At 41.2% G+C, this 20,168-nt stretch overlaps 1 protein-coding gene across 1 annotated transcript in view; it reads right to left on the bottom strand.

The window, feature by feature from the left end:
- Positions 1-20,168, bottom strand: part of megf11 (multiple EGF-like-domains 11) — a 69,730-nt gene that overhangs the window by 8,717 nt on the left and 40,845 nt on the right. Inside the window, exons 8-17 of the mRNA XM_068723631.1 lie at positions 15,704-15,950; positions 15,412-15,532; positions 13,728-13,864; positions 11,939-12,151; positions 11,285-11,459; positions 6,299-6,419; positions 5,404-5,567; positions 5,184-5,286; positions 2,295-2,441; positions 714-848 (exon numbers count right to left, since the gene is read on the bottom strand). Coding sequence (XP_068579732.1) covers positions 714-848; positions 2,295-2,441; positions 5,184-5,286; positions 5,404-5,567; positions 6,299-6,419; positions 11,285-11,459; positions 11,939-12,151; positions 13,728-13,864; positions 15,412-15,532; positions 15,704-15,950 — 1,563 coding nt within the window. The remainder of the gene's footprint in view (positions 1-713; positions 849-2,294; positions 2,442-5,183; positions 5,287-5,403; positions 5,568-6,298; positions 6,420-11,284; positions 11,460-11,938; positions 12,152-13,727; positions 13,865-15,411; positions 15,533-15,703; positions 15,951-20,168) is intronic.

The raw sequence follows: 20,168 nt of genomic DNA, 5'->3' as shown, positions 1-20,168 counted from the left end.
ATGTGATTCAAACAACATCGCTGAGGCAAAAGTTAAGAAAACAAAGTTTGCCTGGTTGCCTTCCAATTACCCTTAACAAGAAGACGTCTCTTCTGCACATGTTGTTTCTTTGGCTCTGTGTGTGCATAAAAAGCAATTTACATGCAGTTCTCTTTGCAGAATTAGGCAGAGGGACAGCAGCATTTACTTGACATGTTCTTTGTCTAAAGAAAAGTCGGTCTCAGCAATATTCCGGTTTCTGTTGAAGGTTGTTTTTTTTCTTTTTGGTCTGTAGTGCACTGATAATAACCATTATTCAAAGTCTCAAGGCTAAGATGCCAGTGGGAGAAACAGCAGGTCATCCATTTGATTTTAAAAGAACACTGAGCACAGCAAGGGCCGAAGGAAACGTACATGTGCCCTCACAAAATGCTGTGGCAGGAGGACTTTTTGGACATAAAAAATGAACCTTACATATTATTAGTTATTGAAGGCATCAGCACACCTTTGATGCACCATTTTCACTATTATACATTATTGTCTTACTTTTTCTTATAATCAATGATATTCCCTGAACATTTGTTAATTTCCTGTCTAGACCAAATGCCAGACATTTTCAGATATAAAATGAACATACCGTTTTCCAGTAGCAACGACTAAAAGCTTAACGTGAATGAATTTGACAGGAAGTGAAACAGCAGGAAAAGGTCAAAGGGAGAGAAAAGGCTACTTGCCTTGGTTGCACAGAGAACCGGAGAAGCCAGACAGGCACTCACAGTGGCCCGTGACATGATGGCACGGCCCGGTGCTGTGCACACACTGCGGACACGACTGGCTGCAACGATGCCCGTAGAACCCCGGAGAGCAGACTGCAGCCGGCAGAGCGTGGCAGGAGAGCAGAGGGAATCAGTCGACAACATTGGATGGAACAAGGGGTATATAATAATGAAACAGGGCATGACAAGAGTGATCAAGGGAGTATAGAAAAAAATCAAGGCCAGAAGAATTAAATCAAAAAAGATGAGAAGAGACAGCAAAGGGTGGGGGAGAAAACAGAAAAGTCAGTCTTTATTGTAATCACTTCCATTTCATCTGCTGCCAGAAATGGAGTAGTAAAGTAGTTAAGAGAATGGGGAAAGTCTGTTTTATGTTAAGTTTTGATCATCTATAAAACACACAAATGTGCGTTAATGCAGATGTTATTGAAAGAATGTGGACCATTAAGATATATTCAAAATGGGGTATAAAGGTAATTATACTAACATTTTATACAAAGAGCATTAACTGAGCAACCATGATAAGAGACTGCAATTCTAAAAAAATCAACAACAAAATTTTTTTCATTTCAGTTCAGTGAGAACGTAAAAATTTCATGTTATGTTTCTATTTTCATAGCCGCTGATTTGCTTAGATTCCTACTCTAATAATCACCATTCTCAAAAGACAGTCAGGTCTTTTTACAATAAGAAACCTTTTTAGGATTAGACAAACACAGCCTCGGTTTGCTGTTTTACAACCATGCAATGTTAACTTTACCCCTTGGGTTTTGATTTGATTTAAAGCACCAGGTGTGATACGCCTTTATCATCTTGAGAAGCATGTAATCCTCCAATTAAAGTTTCAACAGGAAAAACAGTAAAACTGCAGTTAGGAGGTTTTCACCTGATGAGAACATTATCTGTGTAAACATTGAATTTGGAGGAGTAATAACTTCCTCTCCCTCTCTCACACATACACAGAGAGAGGGAGAGATAGATAGAAAGAAAGAAAGAGAGAGAGGTTGAGAGAGATTGTTTTACATTCCACTCAAATTGAAGTTTACAGGTTTGTGACTGTGAATATCACTCCTAATCAGTGAGCTCATCACTTGAGAGCGGCCCCAGACAGACCCCATTCAGAAACCAGAGCTAGCACTCCCAGTGAGCACGCCCTCTGATGAGCCTTGGACGAGGACTGTGAGTCTCCCACTGTGCATTGGTTGTTGAGGACAGGGCAGCGGATGAGGAGTGTGTGTGTGTGTGTGTGTGTGTGTGTGTGTGTGTGTGTGTGTGTGTGTGTGTGTGTGTGTTGCTGTAGGGGTAAAGACACTGTGATTAAGTGATAGCAGTGATGAAGGGTTTACACTCAAGCAGTTATGACCGACAACTAAGTGCTCTTCCTCAGCAGGCTCACCCTTCAACAATTCTGCAAAGAATCAAAGCAAGGTCAATACTGGGATGGAGTTTGTTATGGCGCCGTCCTAAAGCTCGTGCCATTATTACTTAAAAGGCTTAGATAAAGAGAGGTTGCTTGGGAAAAAAGAGAAAGAGGCTCACTTCTTTTGCAGGACGTCCCCCTGTAGCCAGGTGCACACACACATGTACCGTCCTCTGGAGAGCAGGATCCTCCGTTCTGACAGGAACAGCTGACTGAACAGTTGGGGCCCCAGAAGCCTTGTGGGCACACGTTATCACAGTGGATTCCTGCGGGAACATTACACAAATATTCAGCGAATGCACACTAAGAAGGCTAAGAGTGGTAGGCTGAAATATTCTTAAGAGCCTGCCATCTGTAAAAACACATCATCAAAGAACAGCATTCACAATGCCTGATCACAGTGAATCTGTGGAGGGCTTTTCACCCAGCATGGATCCTCGCTTGATTTCAGTCCTGAATGAAGAAGCTGCTGTTTGGAGTGTGTTTTTTTTTTAGTTCAGCACATCCTTTCAGACTCTGTTTCTCCTTTCTAAATGTATTTTATTTTTGATCTGACTGGGGCTCCCTGCCAGTGCACTGTGTTGATTAACAGGGTTGGGTCTCCAGAGAGGCCCAGCCTGTCTCCCATTCTCTTTCAGCAGAGCCGAGGTAGTGTACAGAGCCGAAGGGAAGTACTCGGGCTACAAGAGCAGTCTGGAAGTATCACTGGGTGTTTGGCGCAGCTCCAACCAACAAACGCAAAACACTGCCTCCATACAGTGCTTTCCCTGTGCACATGAATGCATTAGCACATCCGTCGAGGCAGCCTGTTTTCTCTCGGTCATAAGCATGCCTTCAGAAATGGGTAAATCACATGTACTGTACATACACGCAGGCTCATAAAATAAAATAAAATATATTGCTGCAAACACTCAGGCACATATGCACACGTAGAGTCAGATATTCACGCACACGCACAAACTCTGCAACTTTTCAAGCACCAGCCCTTAGTTCGAAACCTCATTTGAAATTTTCTTTGAGAGAGAATATCTGAGAATGGTATGGCCATTAAAGCAGCATTAGTGCAGTACCTTTGAATTAAACCTGGGCTAAACTCTGGGGACTGATGTTATACAGTAACCATGGCGCCTTAGGGCTGAGACGGAGGAGTAAAGGAGAGGAAATGTTAGTGCTGATGAGGAGGGGGGATGGTAGCCGTGATTTAGTCTGAGGCCCGGCCATGGACATCAAAAGGAGGGCAAGGCTTGTGTGCAAGTGTGTTTGAGGTTCTGCTAGGCCAGGCAGAAAAAAACGGACTGCCTTTACTGTCAGAAAATGAATACGGACAGAGCATCACACTTTTCAGTCTAATGGTGACAAACAGAGGGGCTTTGGATGCCTAGCGAGGGAGAAGAAGAAAGACTGAGAGAAGCCAGAACTGAAGCGTCTTCAAAGGAGGCTTTGCGCTGAGAAGTGCCAGAGGTCCCACTATCCAATTTGTAGAGAGTGAGCAGAGAAAAGCAAACCTCTCTCTCTCTCCCTCTTTAAGTCTCTCTCTCAGTGCATGTAAACACACACTCACATTGACTGCTCTATGACATGGAATCTCTTCACAAATAAAAGGTGAAGTCCTATTTAACATGGACTAGCATGAAGCCTGTGCATCAAGTGTCCAATCACAGCGCTCTCTTACATCTTTGTATAGGCTGATGTCAGGCTTACGACAGTTCAGCAACAACTATGTGGGTCACAGACGACTTACTGGACACACTCCTAGAGTCAAGCTTCTTGACAGTTCACAAAACCCACAGAATAAAACAAACAGCAAGTTGACAGCAAAGTAGGATGCCGTAACAACTCTGAGGCTACCATGCTCAGTGATATGTCAGTGTTTACAGAAAAAAAGATATCTCCAGCCTTTCTGTAAATAGCCATTTTATTCCATTCCTGACTCAGTTCTGTGACGAAACCGACATCTTCCTCTCTCTAGGTGCTCGTTCCTTCAGAGAGCCCATTGTCAAGCCTCTACAATTCACATGCGTGTATGTGTGTTTGTCCGGCCCAATGGGTTGCACGCTGCCCCCAGCCCTGCACCCCGGTGACTCAATTAAGGCTGACAGATGGTCCCAACTTGTGCAGGATTCAGAGCATGAGAGGCCTGTTTTGCCAGCTCCGTTCTTGCAGATAATAAAACCCACATTGTTTCCCAGAATAAATGCCCTAAGCTCAGGAGGCTGAATGGAGTGGGCTGCTGAGAGCTCACAGGCTTGACCTTTCCTGCTGAATCTATTCCCTCCCTGACTGCACCTCTCCACCCAGGCTCAGAGACCAGGTCCTCAGCCAGCCCCCTGTATTTGACATTCAGATGCGAGGCTTCATTTTTAAGCATAATGATCCTCACCCTTGCTGTGACATTCATACCTCTACCTCCTTTCTTGTAAACAAATGATTGAAATGACAAGAAATCAAACAAAGAGCCTATGACAACTAAGAAATCCTCTATGTGGCAGTTGGTTCAGTCAGATTGCACAACAACCTGGAACTTTAAATAATTAACAGAGCCAAAAATAAAAAATATCAGAGGCTAAGTTTAAAACTCATGAGAGCATTCTGGGCCAATAATTTGATTCACTCTACAAATATTTACCCAGTGAGTCACTTCAGACGTTGTGTATAACCAATAAGGGATGCAACATAAGCATGATTGCATACTAGCATCCAGTGTGTTAGCTAAGATAATTAATTTAGAGCTCAATTCTCAACATTTCTCATTCTCATACCCTGCCGGCTCAGTGGCAAAAACAAATTGAACATTTAATTAACAAAACACTGCTGAGACATTCTGTAAACATACTGTAAAACACAAATCATGAGTGCCCCAGTATATTTTCCCTTTTGGTAAATAAGTATGGCTGACTAGCACCTCATGTCTTTGATTTGATGAGGAGGATATATAAAAACAGTTTGGATCTCAGAGGTCATGTCTGTCCCTGCTCCGATTAGTTATTTTTTCGAACAGCAATACTGACCTGTCCAGCCGGGGTAGCAGCGGCAGTAGCCACTCACTGGATCACAACCATCAGCATGGCTACAGTCACAGCGCTCACGACACTCCAACCCATAGGTGCCGTCCTGACAACGATAAACACTCGCTGTTATATCTTTAAAACTCCACACTGTGGCACAATGAGACAGTCCAAGTTCAAGACCCGCAGGATTCTTTGCCGCTCAGTTAAAAGACAGACTTACAGGACAGGACTCGTCACAGTGCTCTCCCCTCCACCCAGGTGAACATGTACAGATGCCATCCATAGGGTCACATGCAGCTCCATTGGCACATAAGCATGTCTGATTACAGCCCAGACCCCACGTACCACTGGAACAGAGGATGGAGCAGTCCATACCCTGCCAGCCTGGGGTTAGAGAGAGAGCAGAGCCATTTATAAACCAAGTATTGTGGATACAGCCACATTGTATTTCAGTTACAATTTTAAACTAACTAAAGTAAAAAAGACTATTTTGAACTGAAAAACCCAAATCATGGTTGCTCCCAACCTGGGGTTCGAACCTTCAAGATAAATTAGAGTAACTGGTTTAAGGATATCATTCAAGGGATATGAAAGACAAAAAATTAATTCTGTTATTTAAAAATGTATTTGTTGCCAAGCATGGCTCTAGGGATGTGTTTTTGACAGTCCTACACTTTGGTCAACACTGAAATATCTCAACAACTACATGATGGAGTATGATGACATTTTTTGTGGACAAAGACAGAGAGAGGATGATCCCATGATTTTTCCTGTAGCACCTCGAGCAGGTCAAGGTTTTTTACTTATATAATGAAATGGCTCAACATGAGGGATTGGCACCAAATGTTTCCTAAACAATATATTCATTAAGAATTGCTTGTATGATATTTTATTCATTAAAAAGAAAACTGAACATAGCAGGCAGGGAATAAATGAAAGGCAGCAATCATCTGCCGGTTGTGTGAAAGAATGTCTACGAAAAAGCCTACTTAGTAAAGTCTGTATGTGTGCATCCTTGTAAGATGTATCCGTGTATACAGTGCAGCATGTGTAGCATATCTTATAAAGCTCAGGAGTTGCTTTGAACCTTTAACCATGAGTCAACCGTACTGTACCTTCCCTGCAGATGCAGGAGCCATCGACCGGAGAGCAGGAAGCGTGATTATGGCATGAGCAGGTGGACATGCAGCTTGGTCCGTAGAGTCCAGGAGGACACACTGTAGCACAGTCCTCACCCTGATGTAGAAATAATGCAAAGTCATGAGATAAAGAATCAGCATGGTAATAAATGCTGACTCTGGCAGACCAAAATTAGGAATAATATAGTCTGAATAGTTGCAGACAGAAAGACAGTGAAGGTTCATTGCACTTCTCCAAAGCTTACTGAACTGTTTATTTATAGTCATACTGGGTCTGTGTACAGTATGAGGAGCAAGGCAACTGTAAAACTGAATGGATTTATGATCGTAACTGAAGTTCAAGAGGAAGGACCCCCCCAGAACTATCGCCTCCCAGCTTCCAATTATGCACTCTATATATTCTGACAGCACCTACTCCAAGCCACACTTCGCTTTTCTTCAACCACACTCCACCCCATCTCTACACTTCGCCCCCCTTTTCTCTCTCTCTCTCTCTCTCTCCCTTTAGGTTGGTCTCATTGGGGGGTCTCCACTTTCATTAAAGGAGAGACTGGCAGGAGAATCAAAACTCTTCCCGTCTCCAACCAAGCTACAACCAAATCTGCAACTCTGTCCAACTAGCTTTAATTCATTAATACAATCATTACTGTTCTAAATAAACTTGACACAAGGTTCTTGCTTGGTGAAATGCCTGTTGGAGGATTCATCTATAAAACTGTACACTGCAGGACGGATTTTGGAGACACAAGTGAGGGGGGCCATCAAGAGGGATTCAATTCCAGGGGTGAAATGATGCAGGGCTCAAGGCCAGAATTAAATCCTCAATGCTGTTCCTACATCCACACAACTGGATGGACACAACTGACTGTTTGAGGATCTCGTCCTTGTCCCCTAATGAGTGACTCGTATTGGTTGGTTGAGGCGCCTGCACAAAAGGGGGTTAGGATCAGAGAAGAATATTGTAAAGCGTCCTGTGCTGAAGCAGCTGGCGACACCATGTGTATCGGAGGAAGCACATACGTCTACACCTGCCTTAGGCCAACAGTGGGAGTTAACTGTAGTAAGAATGACAATATGACTGAACAAAATAAATAAACTTGATGGTGAACTGGGTGGACAGGGTTACGGCAGGATGCCAGTGACTGCAACCAACTCACAATCTACTATTAATAAGCACACCAATGGGAGATCGGCAGCCATGCTGGTGCAGCCTTTAGGTCCCTTACCATTGCATTAGAGTGAACTAGCTGGCAAAGGACATGGTGTACTCCTCTGTCCTCTGCAGCCTGCTGTCATTAGGATTTCTCTGCTTTGAAGGCTGAGCACAGGCCACCTCCACTAGTCTTGTCCCTCCCTAAGCTGGAGATCACAGCCAGTCTATGGATTCCCACACCCTCCTTTGCACGCGCTGCCTTGAGTGACAGGTGACACAATGATTTAGAGTTCCAATTAGTGGCCCAGAGGAGTCCTGAGTGGCTCTTGCTTCGCTCACCAGAGCACTGGGGGACTGCTGGCTGCTCACCGCTCTCATTATCATTTTGAACTCAGTTTAAACAGGAGGCAGGAGGAGATGTGCCAGTGGACGCCAGGGGCAGAACACACATCTTAAAACATCTCTCCTCCCCGTACACCACATAAAAGCGCCCGTCTGTGAATGAAATTTTTATCAATCGGTTGCAATAACCTTTGTTCTGCTGAAAATGACAGCTTCAAGACTGCTAACAAAAGCAGTTCAGTTACAGTTGTTAAGTGCGGAGAGAAGTTCGACCAGCCAGTGGGCGCTGGAGGGGTTGGGGGGTTCAGCCTGTCTTCAGAGCACAGGCAATTTACTGGTGGCTAGACTCATGGATAAAACGTCATGCAGCCACAAATGACCACATGGATTTTGCTGCATCCTTGGCTGCGTCCGATTCCACTTGGTTTCACCCTCGTGGCGCAGAGACCAGTGGTTGGTCTGCTCTCAAGAGAGGAAAGGCAGCTCTCTCATTAGTCGACTGATTCATATTCCTTCTGAGCCGCGAAGGATAGAAGTCTGTATGTGGAGAATCATTATTAATACACGGGCTGTCAGTCCATTGCACGAGAGCAGCAGGACCTTACATAACTACACAACCAATGAAGGCTGCAACCAGACCTGAGCTGCTGAGAGGCAGCCAGGTCGTCCTTGGCCAAGGTACTAAATTCATACCTATTAGTATCTTAATGTAATTGGAGAGCACCTTTTTCCAGAAAGCCTCTCGCTGACACAACATTGATCAGCCTGGTACCCATTGAGACTAGATGCAAATGGCACCACTAATTACCAATCAGTCTCACTCCTTAACAGTCCATCTAACTGCTGGATGAGTGACTGCAGTTTAAAATTCATGCAGCAAGACAGAAAATGAACCTCTGAACCTTTTGATGAGGAGGAAAAGCCCTGAGAGATAGAAAAAGGATTTGTTTTCACCACCTACAAAGGCAGATTGGAATCCATTTCTAATGCATTCATATTTCAGATTCATCAGTATCAACAGAATCTGTAGAAACTGTACATTGAGAAGAAATGTTACTGTGAGTACATGCTGCAGATTGCAAGTGAAAATGCCTGAATAGGTAACATGTAATCACTTTGTCCCAGTCAAAAAGAGCATGTCCAATTACGAGAGCTAAATCAAGCGTGCAGAAGCTCAGTCTGCTCCAATACTTTGCTTGGTTTGCCCCCTGATGGGACTCCAGAACAAAGATGCGGCAGGGAGGCTTAGTCCTATCAGCTGTCCCCTGAGGAAGCGACTTCACCAGTAATCACAGCCTTAACACCATCATCAACCACATCTTAAAAGCCCCACTGTGTGATAATGATCATGTACAATGCATGTGATAAAAAGTTACACACATTGAATATTTTTCTGGTCGAGGACGGCCCTAGAATGGACCTTTTCTTTCAAATCAATGTAGCAGGATATTCTGAGCGGTGGCCGTTTTTATATTGTTTCCATTGCGACCATTGTTGTGGGTTAACTCCGATATAAACTAAACCGACTTCTGGCAAGAGGCGGCCTCAGTGGGGTGAGGTTTTGCACAACTTATTAAAACGAGCAGTGGAGCTGTAAGAGTAAATGAGTAAAATCTTAATCTTAATGCTTCATCAACACACTCTCGTAACAGTTTAGGACATCATATTGCTATCTCCAGATGTGAGACAGCTTTGTTCAGCTCATTTTCTGTAACCAGTGTAATATTAAATCATGGTGGGATGAGCAAGCTAACTGTTGGACAGTTGTCTAGTTAGCTAGCTTGCTAATTTTGCTGTGCTAAACACTGGTTACAGAAATCCAGCCTAACAGCAGGCTGGTGGCCTCACGCACTGCCTCTCCATAAAAGGAGAAGCTATCTGACTCCCCGGAGTTGTGTCTGCTCTCTTCCCGACGAGCTTGGACAAAAATCGCCACTTTCTTTTGTCCTATTCAAATGACCAAAAAAAAAAGTTCAATGTCCATTCGAAGCTCTTACCATCAAAGCTGTAGCAGCTTTTGAATAAAACAACTACCACGTGTACTCTCCCACTCTTTTTCTCCCTCCCTCCCTCCACACACACACACACACACACACACACACACACACACACACACACACACACACACACACACACACACACACACACACACACACACACACAAACAAACAAACAATCCTCCATACGAGGTGTGTCTGTTCCCATCTGACTGCCTCCTTTTCTATCCAGCTCTTGCCCTCTAGGTCTGTTTAATGGATCTGGCAGCACTTCCCAGCAGCCGCCAAAGAGAACAGGTGGAGCAAATTAAGACACAGTCTGCGGCCCCGCTCGGTAGCTCAATTCACCACAGCGGCCCGCTGTAAGACACAGGCAATTTCCACTGAAATGTAATGTTGGCAGAAATGTACCCTCTCGGTCTGTGTTGCTCTGTAACTTCAGATTACAAGACAAGAAATACAATGGGAAAACTGATTGAAGTTACCCAACTAATTTGACAGTTGTAAAAAGGGACAATATGGCTGCACAAAAACTGCTAAAAAAGAAACCTATGTAGGTCAAAGATTCGATTTTCTCCCAATGGGTCTAGGAATAAAGATCTTCGTTTGCTCTTTACTTGTCCCTCTGCTGCCACAAGTTAAGGCATATCAACTGTATTTGTAAAATACACACGACTCATTATTAATGTCTGCAAAGGCCCGGACCAGAGAATTAATCATTTAGCAAGGAATTTCTTGTGGACATCCATACTAAGGGAATAATAAAATGTCTCACCTTACTTCTGCCTGCTTGTGTACAAAAAACCTCTAAAGTAATACCGGGACCACTTCCAGAACATTACGACCACATGACGCAAACATTTTACTACGGCCACAAATAACGTGAAATATAAATCAAAGAAATAACCTTCACTAATAAAGAGATATAGTCACAATACTGATACCCTTACACGGAACTCCTTTTATCAACATTATTCGATGAAACTACAGATTTTCAAAAAGTATGACAAAGACTATAAGGAGCAAGGTTACAATAACAATTAACCTGTGGCAGTTTTAGAAAAACATGAATGTAACCAACAACATAATTACAAGTTGTCACTTCGTAATTACAGCAGTGATAAAATTAACATAGAGAGCAAGGTGGCAACATGTTAAATCACTTTCAACACCAAGTAATTTGTTGATTTTGTCAGTCAGTTATTTTCAATGTGTTTAAACACATTCTAGTTTTTTCTATTTTCTCCTTTCTTAGCTCTTCTTCCTTCAATGAATATTGTCTCTGTGTTAGTTTGTGTAAAATAATTGTTCTCAGGAGGAGATTTAGAGTTAATGAGACCATAAGACCAAGTAAAGGTGAAATTAACATGAAATAGATAACAATAAAACATGTAACGTCTAAAATAACAATACAAGATTACCATGATAGTGGCCACTTGGCTAAGTACAGTAAGGATATATGATGCTCACCATGTACCCAGGGGCACATATACAAGTGCCTTTGACAGGATGGCAGTCAGCTCCGTTGGTGCAGCTACAAGGCAGCATGCATCCCTCTCCATAGTATCCAGGAGGGCAGGTCTCATTACAGTAAAGCCCTGTCCATCCCACAGAGCAGGTGCATTCACCAGAAAGTGGGTGGCAGCTACAACATAATGAGAAAGATAGATGGGAAAACAACAGGAAGAATGAGAAAATGTTTCAGCTCAGAGAGTATCACCACTTCTTTCATGAGCAGGGTCAAAGTGTGAAGTCTGCGCCAACAGGAATTTATCCATCCATGAGTCTACGTGCCTGTTTCAGATAGATGAGGCGTCCCTTTTCTCCTTTCTCTGTAATGACTTCTACGGTCGGTGCCCGACTCCAGCCGGAATCAGAGCATTAACATTGCATTAACTATGAATGCTGCTGAGAAATTATGAATGAAGAAAAGGTCGCGATTAAAAGCTAACTGGATGACATAGCTAAGAGGTGTCCAGACTTCAGAATGAGTGCTGGCTTAAAGCTAAGATGGAGCAAAATTGAGTTGGAGAAGTCTTTATTCATAAGGAGCTACAGGGGGCTTCGCTTCAGGGTTTGGTCAGAGTGAAGATGTGTGCGGCCTTGCACTGATGTCTCACTTACCTCACCGTGTTGGTGGTATTACAGGGGCAGTACTTGTCGCAGATGAGGCCATAGAGGCCTGGAGGACAGAATCTCTCTTGGCAATTAGGGCCTTTAAATCCTGTTTCACACAGACAGGCTCCATTGATATGGTGACACTTGGCTCCATTCTGACACTCGCACCGCTGGTTACACTGCGGACCAAAGGTGCCGACAGGACAGTCGTCCTGGCACCTGGAGGAGAAAAATAGTCTTTTAAATTGGTACTCTAAAAAGTACATAAAATCTGTCTTTTATCAGAGTAACATGTAATTCAAATGTTAAAAAGGTTGAAGCACCTCTGTACACATGGCACATTGAAAACAATAGAGCTGAAACAAGTAGTCAATCAATTATTGGTCCTACAGAAAATTAATCAACAACAATAACATCATCATACTCTGAGGATCTTTAGATTTTAAACTGTTGGTCTGGCAAAATAAGTAATTTGTTTAGTCTGACATCACCTTGGTCTCTGTGACAGGCATTTTTCAGGACAGGCAAAGTTCTTAGGACCAATAGCAATAATTATTAAATTAAATGTGATTGTTTTGTTTGAGTGAATATTTGAAATAGTGGCAAATTCATTTAGGAATAAAACATTTCAGCTACTACTGTAATATAATACAAAAATATTATATTATTAATAATTTCTTATATTTCATAATCTAAATAATGAATATTTAATTTGAAAACATTTTCATGAATCCAAGACTGACATCAAGCCTCAAAATCCGCCTCCTGCTGTCAGCAGCAGTCAGGACTGTTCTGCAATAGCTGGACAAGACTTACTAATCTCATCAACCAGAGTTGATGAGATTCTCCACATGAAGAGCTGAAGTAGATCAGAAAATTGATTTTATCATCACTTAAATATACTGATTTAACTATACAATCTTGGTTGAGTATCTATCTCAAGAGTCAAACAAAGCTATTACAAATAGCTCAATTACATTACAAAATGGACGAGTTATGTTTCATGTTTAAATTACTCCGGCTTTAGTTTTATCAGGGGACAATGGTATTATTAAACCAGACAGGAGAAGGTGGGGCTAACACAATCTCAGATTATTCCTGGCAGGTTAATTCACCTGCCACTGACAAAATGAATGAGGGCAATTTTGCAAAATAATAAAGGAAAGGAAAGGTCTTGTCGAGGAAGTGTTTCCATCCAGCAGACAATTGCTTTAGCTGAACTAATAAACCCAGGCTGCTCTGGGCTGCTCTGGCAGGCATGGGGAACAAAAAAGATCTGTGGATTTCAATGAGACCTTAATATAAGCCCATTACTTATAATTAATGAGCAGAATCCAAACAGCATGTAGCCCATGGTGAGATCAATGGGCAGGCTGGGAGTGGAGAAGGATGAAGGCTGAAGACATGAAACCTTGCTGGCCAGCATGAAGTATAAGATTAATTAAACATAAACACCCATATTAAAAGCTTCCAATCCACCTTCAAATAGACTAATGGGCATTTATAAACGCTTATTTCTCTTGAGCTTCAGATTACTCTAGCATTTTCATTCTCTTTTTAAAGAACAGCCAGGTTTGTGCCTCATCTGGACGTCAACAAAGAGAATAGGTCAATGAGTGACTATTTAATGTGTAAAACTGTCAGCATGAAACCATCCTTTGCATTAAATACTAATATCAATAAATCATGCCATTGTCTGACCTATTTTCAAAGTAGGAGGACAAAAGTTTGCACAGAGTACTTCACCAAAGGCTTGCGTGCATAAGTCTGTTTGCCAGAGGTGTCAGCTGTGTACCTGCGTCCACTGAAGCCAGCTGCGCACTGGCACTGCCCCGTGACGTGGTCGCACAGTCCACCATTACGACAGGAACAATCCTTGCTGCAGTTGATGCCGTACTTGCCAAGAGGGCACGGCTGGGCACAAACTGAACCCTTTGAAAAATAACCAGCAAAGAACTGTGTGAGATACATTGCTCACCACTTCGACAGGACTGAAATACCTATTGGAGGACAAAACTCTTACACTTTTGTTTTACTGATGTTTGAACATTTAGGCATATTGTTTATGTTTTCACCTTGGTTTCTGGCATGTAACTCGTATCCAAGAACAACACAGTTCTTCTTCTAAATCTATTTTCACACACTTTCTTCAGAAAGTTCAAATTAATGTAGAGTTTATTTTCAGAAAATACATTTACACCAGCACGTGAATATTTTTGGTTTAGACAATTATCGTTGCTGTATTGGCAAGTAATTGATTTAAAAGTAGGGTTGGGCAATATTACGATATACAGCATGTGACATTATGTGATGACCCAGAGATTTTATCATAAATTGTATATCATGTTATCGGTCCCTTTATTAAAATATATACATATATATATATATATATATATATATATATATATATATATACATATATACATATATATATATATATATATATATATATATATATATACATATATATATATATATATACGTATACATATATATGTATATATATGTATATATATATATATATGTATATATATATATATACGTATATATATATACATATATATATATACATATATATACATATATATATATATATATACGTATACATATATATACGTATATATATATGTATATATATATATATATGTATATGCATGTATATATATATGTATATATATACATATATATGTATATATATATATACATATATATGTATATATATACATACATATACATATATATATATACATATACATATATATATATATACATACATATACATATATATGTATATATGTATATATATACATATATATATACGTATACATATATATGTATATATGTATATATATATATATATATACATATATATATACGTATACATATATATGTATATATGTATATATATATATATATATATATATATATATATATATATATATATATATATATATATATATATATATATACATATATATATGTATATATATATGTATGTATATGTATATATATATATATATATATATATATATATATATATATATATATATATATGTATATATATATATATATATATATACATACGTACATACATGTCATGCAATACAAATCTCCAGCTGTAATCCAACCGGGAACTTTGCCTTAAAACACTAGGCCACTGGGACGTCCCTAAAGAAATACTTTATAATGTTCACTTGACATTACTATGTGAACTAACTGAGGGTTGAGAAAGCATGCACAACCTCCCCACCAGGCACTCCACTTCTTTGTCTCTTGCAGGGAGTAGAGAATCCCGTGTTCTCATTTATAATTGAACACAGCATATTGATCCTAAGGTCTATGTTCTCAGCATGTCAGTCTCTGGTGTAAAAACTACATTAGATATATAAACGTTTTTTATACACAAACGATATCCAACCCTTTTATTCTCTCAGGCCTTTCTTCCTAATTGCCTTCACACCTCTGCTCGTCTGACCTACCGTCCACCCGATGGGGCAGGAACAATCTCCAGTGATGTGGTGGCACGTTCCTCCATTCTGACAGGGGCAGCGCTGCTCACACTGAGGCCCGTGACTACCGGAGGGGCAGCGCTCTCCACAGCTGTTCCCACACAATTCAAGAGTTAAATGTCTCAGACACATTACTTGTGTTTGCCTGTAGTTTTTTGTATCGACAAAGAACACTCAGACAAACAACAAACGGCACATCAACATATTCTCAGGGACACCAAAGAAAAAGTTGCAATGGAATAAATATGTTGCTGGTACTCACAAAGCCCCCGAGTATCCCGGCGCACAGATGCACTCTCCTGTCTCATGGTTGCAGGTGGCACCATTGAGACACTGGCAGGGTAGTTGGCATGCCTTGCCATAGTAGCCGTACTCACAGGGCTCCTCACATCGCCATCCCTGATACCCATCAGTGCAGACACAGGCACCTGTGATGGGGTTACACTTAGCCCCATTTTGGCACTGGCACCGATTACTGCAATGAGGTCCCCAGTAGTCACTCTCACAGCCTGCAGGCACAGAGAGAAGTGGCATCAGACAGAGCAGAGTAACAAAGCAAAAGAGGTACAACCAACAGCACATCTGAAATCCTACATTATCAAATAAATTCAATAAATTCATAGAAATGTCTAATGAAGTACATGTAAAAGTTCATCATGGATGTTTCTCAGCCCTCAATGAATAACGTATTGTGAAAACTTTCCGACGGTGCTCCATAAGCTTGATATTCCTGACATTCATATTCATGTAAATGTAGCTTAAAAAGGACCAGTCTTGTGAAATTCTTATTCTTCTTACTGTCAACAAATCCCACAAAAAGATCAAAACCAACAATTAATTGATCCTATTAACATTGTCTGTGCAGCCAAAGCTCGATAGCTTATTCCTCTGTTCCATAAAGCTCAATTGTCGTCAACAAAATATTAAAAACGCATCAATGAGCCCCACCATTTCACAGGGTGACATGTTTCTTCAAGAACATGGGCACTGTAGTTTATTTTGAGTCAATTCGACATACACCATCGTGCTGCTGTAGATACTCACAAGCGGACCAACAAACACACTAAATTCTTTTTAGTTTGGGTAATTGCAAAAAGCTACAGTGACCAGTGACCAGCTGTTTAAGACGTGTGAAATCATTTATAACTTGAAAAAAGAAAGAAAGCATATATTCATGACCCTATTTACATCCTCAGTCATAATAAATGGGCTTGGGGCTGAAGGACACAGACAAGGTACATAATTCAAAAAAGTATTAAGAGACAGACATACAAATTGTTTTTTTTTTTGTCTTTTCAAGGGATTTTTTCACAGTAATAAAAAAATATCCATGGCTGGTATCACCAGCCATATCTTTTAAATGCATTCACTGTCTTCATTCCTGCTCAGGGTCATATGGCTGCAGGAGTTTATCCAGGCATGCCCAGAGCAAAAAGCAGCGGAACAGGTTGCTATCCATCACAGAGTCACACACACACACATTCAGAGAAATGGGCACACAAACACAGGAAGAACATGTGAACTCCACAGAGAAAGGTCCAGAGCCGGGAATCGAAATGACACTGTGTGTGTGTGTGTGTGTGTGTGTGTGTGTGTGTGTGTGTGTGTGTGTGTGTGTGTGTGTGTGTGTGTGTGTGTGTGTGTGTGTGTGTGTGACAACTGAGCTTCTGTTTCACACCTACACACTCATCTGGTATGTGCGAAGCTTCTGTAAGACAATTATAAAACCAAAATTTCTGTCCAAAACCAAAAAATCTAACTGAACATTAACCGCTCTCCTCATCATCCAGGTGGACCTCTTTAGGAACTTAGACAGCTCATTTAGATGCTCTCCTGTATTATCCAGCAAACCTTAGCTAACTTTGTCATTCAGTGCTCGTAATTAGCATATAATGGGTTTAGCTTGTTTGCTTTAAATAGCTGTCAAGTAATTGATGAGAGTAGGGCTGCAACTTTTGTTTTTATTGTCACTTATGTTGAGCATTATTTTCTTGATTAATTTGTTAATCATTTTGTAAATAAAATGTCTTAAAATAGTGACAAATTCCAAATTTACTGTTAAATGAGGCTCAGAAACACAGCAAGTGTTCACATTTAAAAAGCTAGAAGCAGCACATTTTTGGCATCACTGCTTATAAATGTATTTAAACAATTAATTACGAGAATTATTTCATTAATACATTTATCTACTAATCATTTCCACTCAGACTCAAGCATATGATAAAATCCAGGCATAAAAATATGTTAGAGAGGCCCAAAAGCTTTGTAGAGTTGAGTGAACTTTCATTGATTTCAGCACAAGAAGCCTTGTTGACATTATACATTGAGGCATTAGATTTGGTGGTAAAATCAAAAATATGAATACAGGCTTAATGTATTTTAACTCAAATGGTACTTCCCTTAAAAATCTGCATTACCAACAAGTAAAGTGAAAAGATCAAACAGGTGCAAAATATATAGTTCTGTCACTCAGAAATTGGTGAAGGCATATAATGTGACTCTGATATAGAGTATAGAGTATACGTGATGTTGACGTGCCACAAGTATCATAGTGAAAGGCATTAACAACAGCCTGAAATTAATCTGCAAAAAGGGAAGCAAATGTGCAAGCTGTTCACACCTCTGAGTCTGAGAGGGAAGAGCCAAAGAGGATGCAAAAGATTAAGAACGAGGAACGAGGGATTTTTAAATGGAACAGTTTGTTACTTGTATGTCTTTTAACACCTTTTTCAGTTGCAACTTCAGCAATCAGCTGTCAAAATGGGCCGTGGAAGAAAAAAGCTTAAAGTTCAGGCGGCTGTTGCTCTGGTAACAAATGCTCACTTTTCAAACTTTGCTAAATATACTTTAATGTAAACTGTACTAACTGTATTACTTATTGTAGTAATAGTGCAGAAAGCCTCAATTTGATGGGAAAACACCATGTTCATACTCTGTGTCGACTGCAAATTCCTCAGTAACAATGAAGAGGAAAATTAGTCTTCCCAGCTGTAATGTAACACTGGCACTCAAGAAAATTGGTTAAGTTATATAACCTATTGCATGGGCTAATGTAAATAGCTACATTGCTAAGTGGTACCTAAGGGAATGGTGTAAGACAAGCAATTCCCACATTCATCAAGGAATGTCTCTGTTTAGAAAAAACTCAATAAGCCCCATAAACTGATAACAAATAGCTAATCTTCAAGGGTTAAATGAACAAGCGGCTTTTATGTGAAGACCAATCGGCACAGATCTAGGGTAGTAGGCAGTCTTCACTCTCACCAGGGTAATTGTTCTTTTGAGGATCTAGTGGTGATTTAAGTGATTGGTATGGCCTTATGCCTCTCCAGCAGCAGCTGTATTGCCTCACATAAAAGCCCAGCTTGAGATCCAGGCCAGCGCAGCAGCCAGGACGGTGAATATTCCACTATTGATTCTCACATCATCGCAGAATGTAAAGACACTACTCCCCCTCTTGTATGCTCGCTTTGCCAGAGCTGTGATCAGCCAGACTGAGAGCTTAATGAACCCTGTTACACGGTCGGCACTGAAGGTTGTTTTTCCAGGTACACAGCAGGAAGATGATCAGCTTTTCCCTGATACAGACAGGTCTGCCTCGAAGGGGGTCCTGAAACTCTGGGCTAGTGCAGTATTACTTCTGCGGTCGGACAGACTAGGGGCCACATTACAGAGCTCACATTGATTTGATCTAATCTGCTCCTGGCCTCCAGTCTGGCATGAATGAGCTCCCTGAAGGTTGAGCTGCTGCCACGCAAACGACCCTGGCACATTAAATCTGAGGTGTATGCGGGCGGCCGGGGTAATGGATGAGCAGTTTAGCTGCAACTTGGTTTAGCAATCTATAAGCACTCATCAGAGCTCCCTCAGCTCAACACTGCTCCCTCAGCACAGTACAAAAACAGGCAGTGCCTAAATAACTGAGGGCATCATCACATCTGGTTTCAGCTCCAAATCTTGACCACATTAATAAAGAGTGCATTTTGTACTCCTACATGTACAACTCAAAATATCATGTCAGTAAAAAATACCCAGAGCGGCGGAGCAAAACTGAAATAAACCTAAATCTATCCAGCGCTTAATTTGCAGACTTTTCTGGCGCTTAGGAGCTCAACAAATGTTACCATTTGAAGTTTTAAACCTTCTTTAGCTTGCAGTTAGAGGCCTCAGCACATTGAGAGCAAAGCCCATTATCTCGCTGTCTTTCTCCTACACAGAGGTTCTCAAACTTTACCCAGTAGTCTCTCACTTCCCAGCTCTGACAGCATTTAACTGTGATTAAGGAGTCAGAGTTCATGATGAGCTGCTGGCAAAGACAGAGAGAAACATCAGAAAAAAGTAGCATGTAGCATGAAGACTTCAGCTTCTAGAGTACGGCTAAATTGTGTGAGGTGATGAGGACCCCCTGTGGGTTGTGGTGTGTAGGCAGTGAATCCCACACAAGTCTGAAACTAGAGAGGCTGCCCATTAACTGGCCTAGCCTGGGTCAGTGAACCTAAGCAGAGGACACATACACTAGTCAGCCCCGACTCTCAGAGCTCACAATGCATAACAGTTGGAATGTGGATAACCTCACGCGCAGGGAAAGGTCCAATCCCAAGGTGCTGGATATAATCCCCTTGGCTGGAACAAAACAGATCACGTTGAAGGGTAGCGGCAGATAGTAAACTTCTGAAGGTGATGTCCAAAAAATGGGCTGAGAGAGCCATCGTGGTGGTGCTGCGCTT

The sequence above is a fragment of the Cebidichthys violaceus genome, unplaced genomic scaffold, assembly GCF_023349555.1.
Source record: "Cebidichthys violaceus isolate CVI_PGR_0920_01 unplaced genomic scaffold, fCebVio1.0.p SCAF_3, whole genome shotgun sequence".
Lineage (NCBI taxonomy): Eukaryota > Metazoa > Chordata > Actinopteri > Perciformes > Stichaeidae > Cebidichthys > Cebidichthys violaceus.
This window is presented reverse-complemented; position numbering and strand designations above follow the sequence as displayed.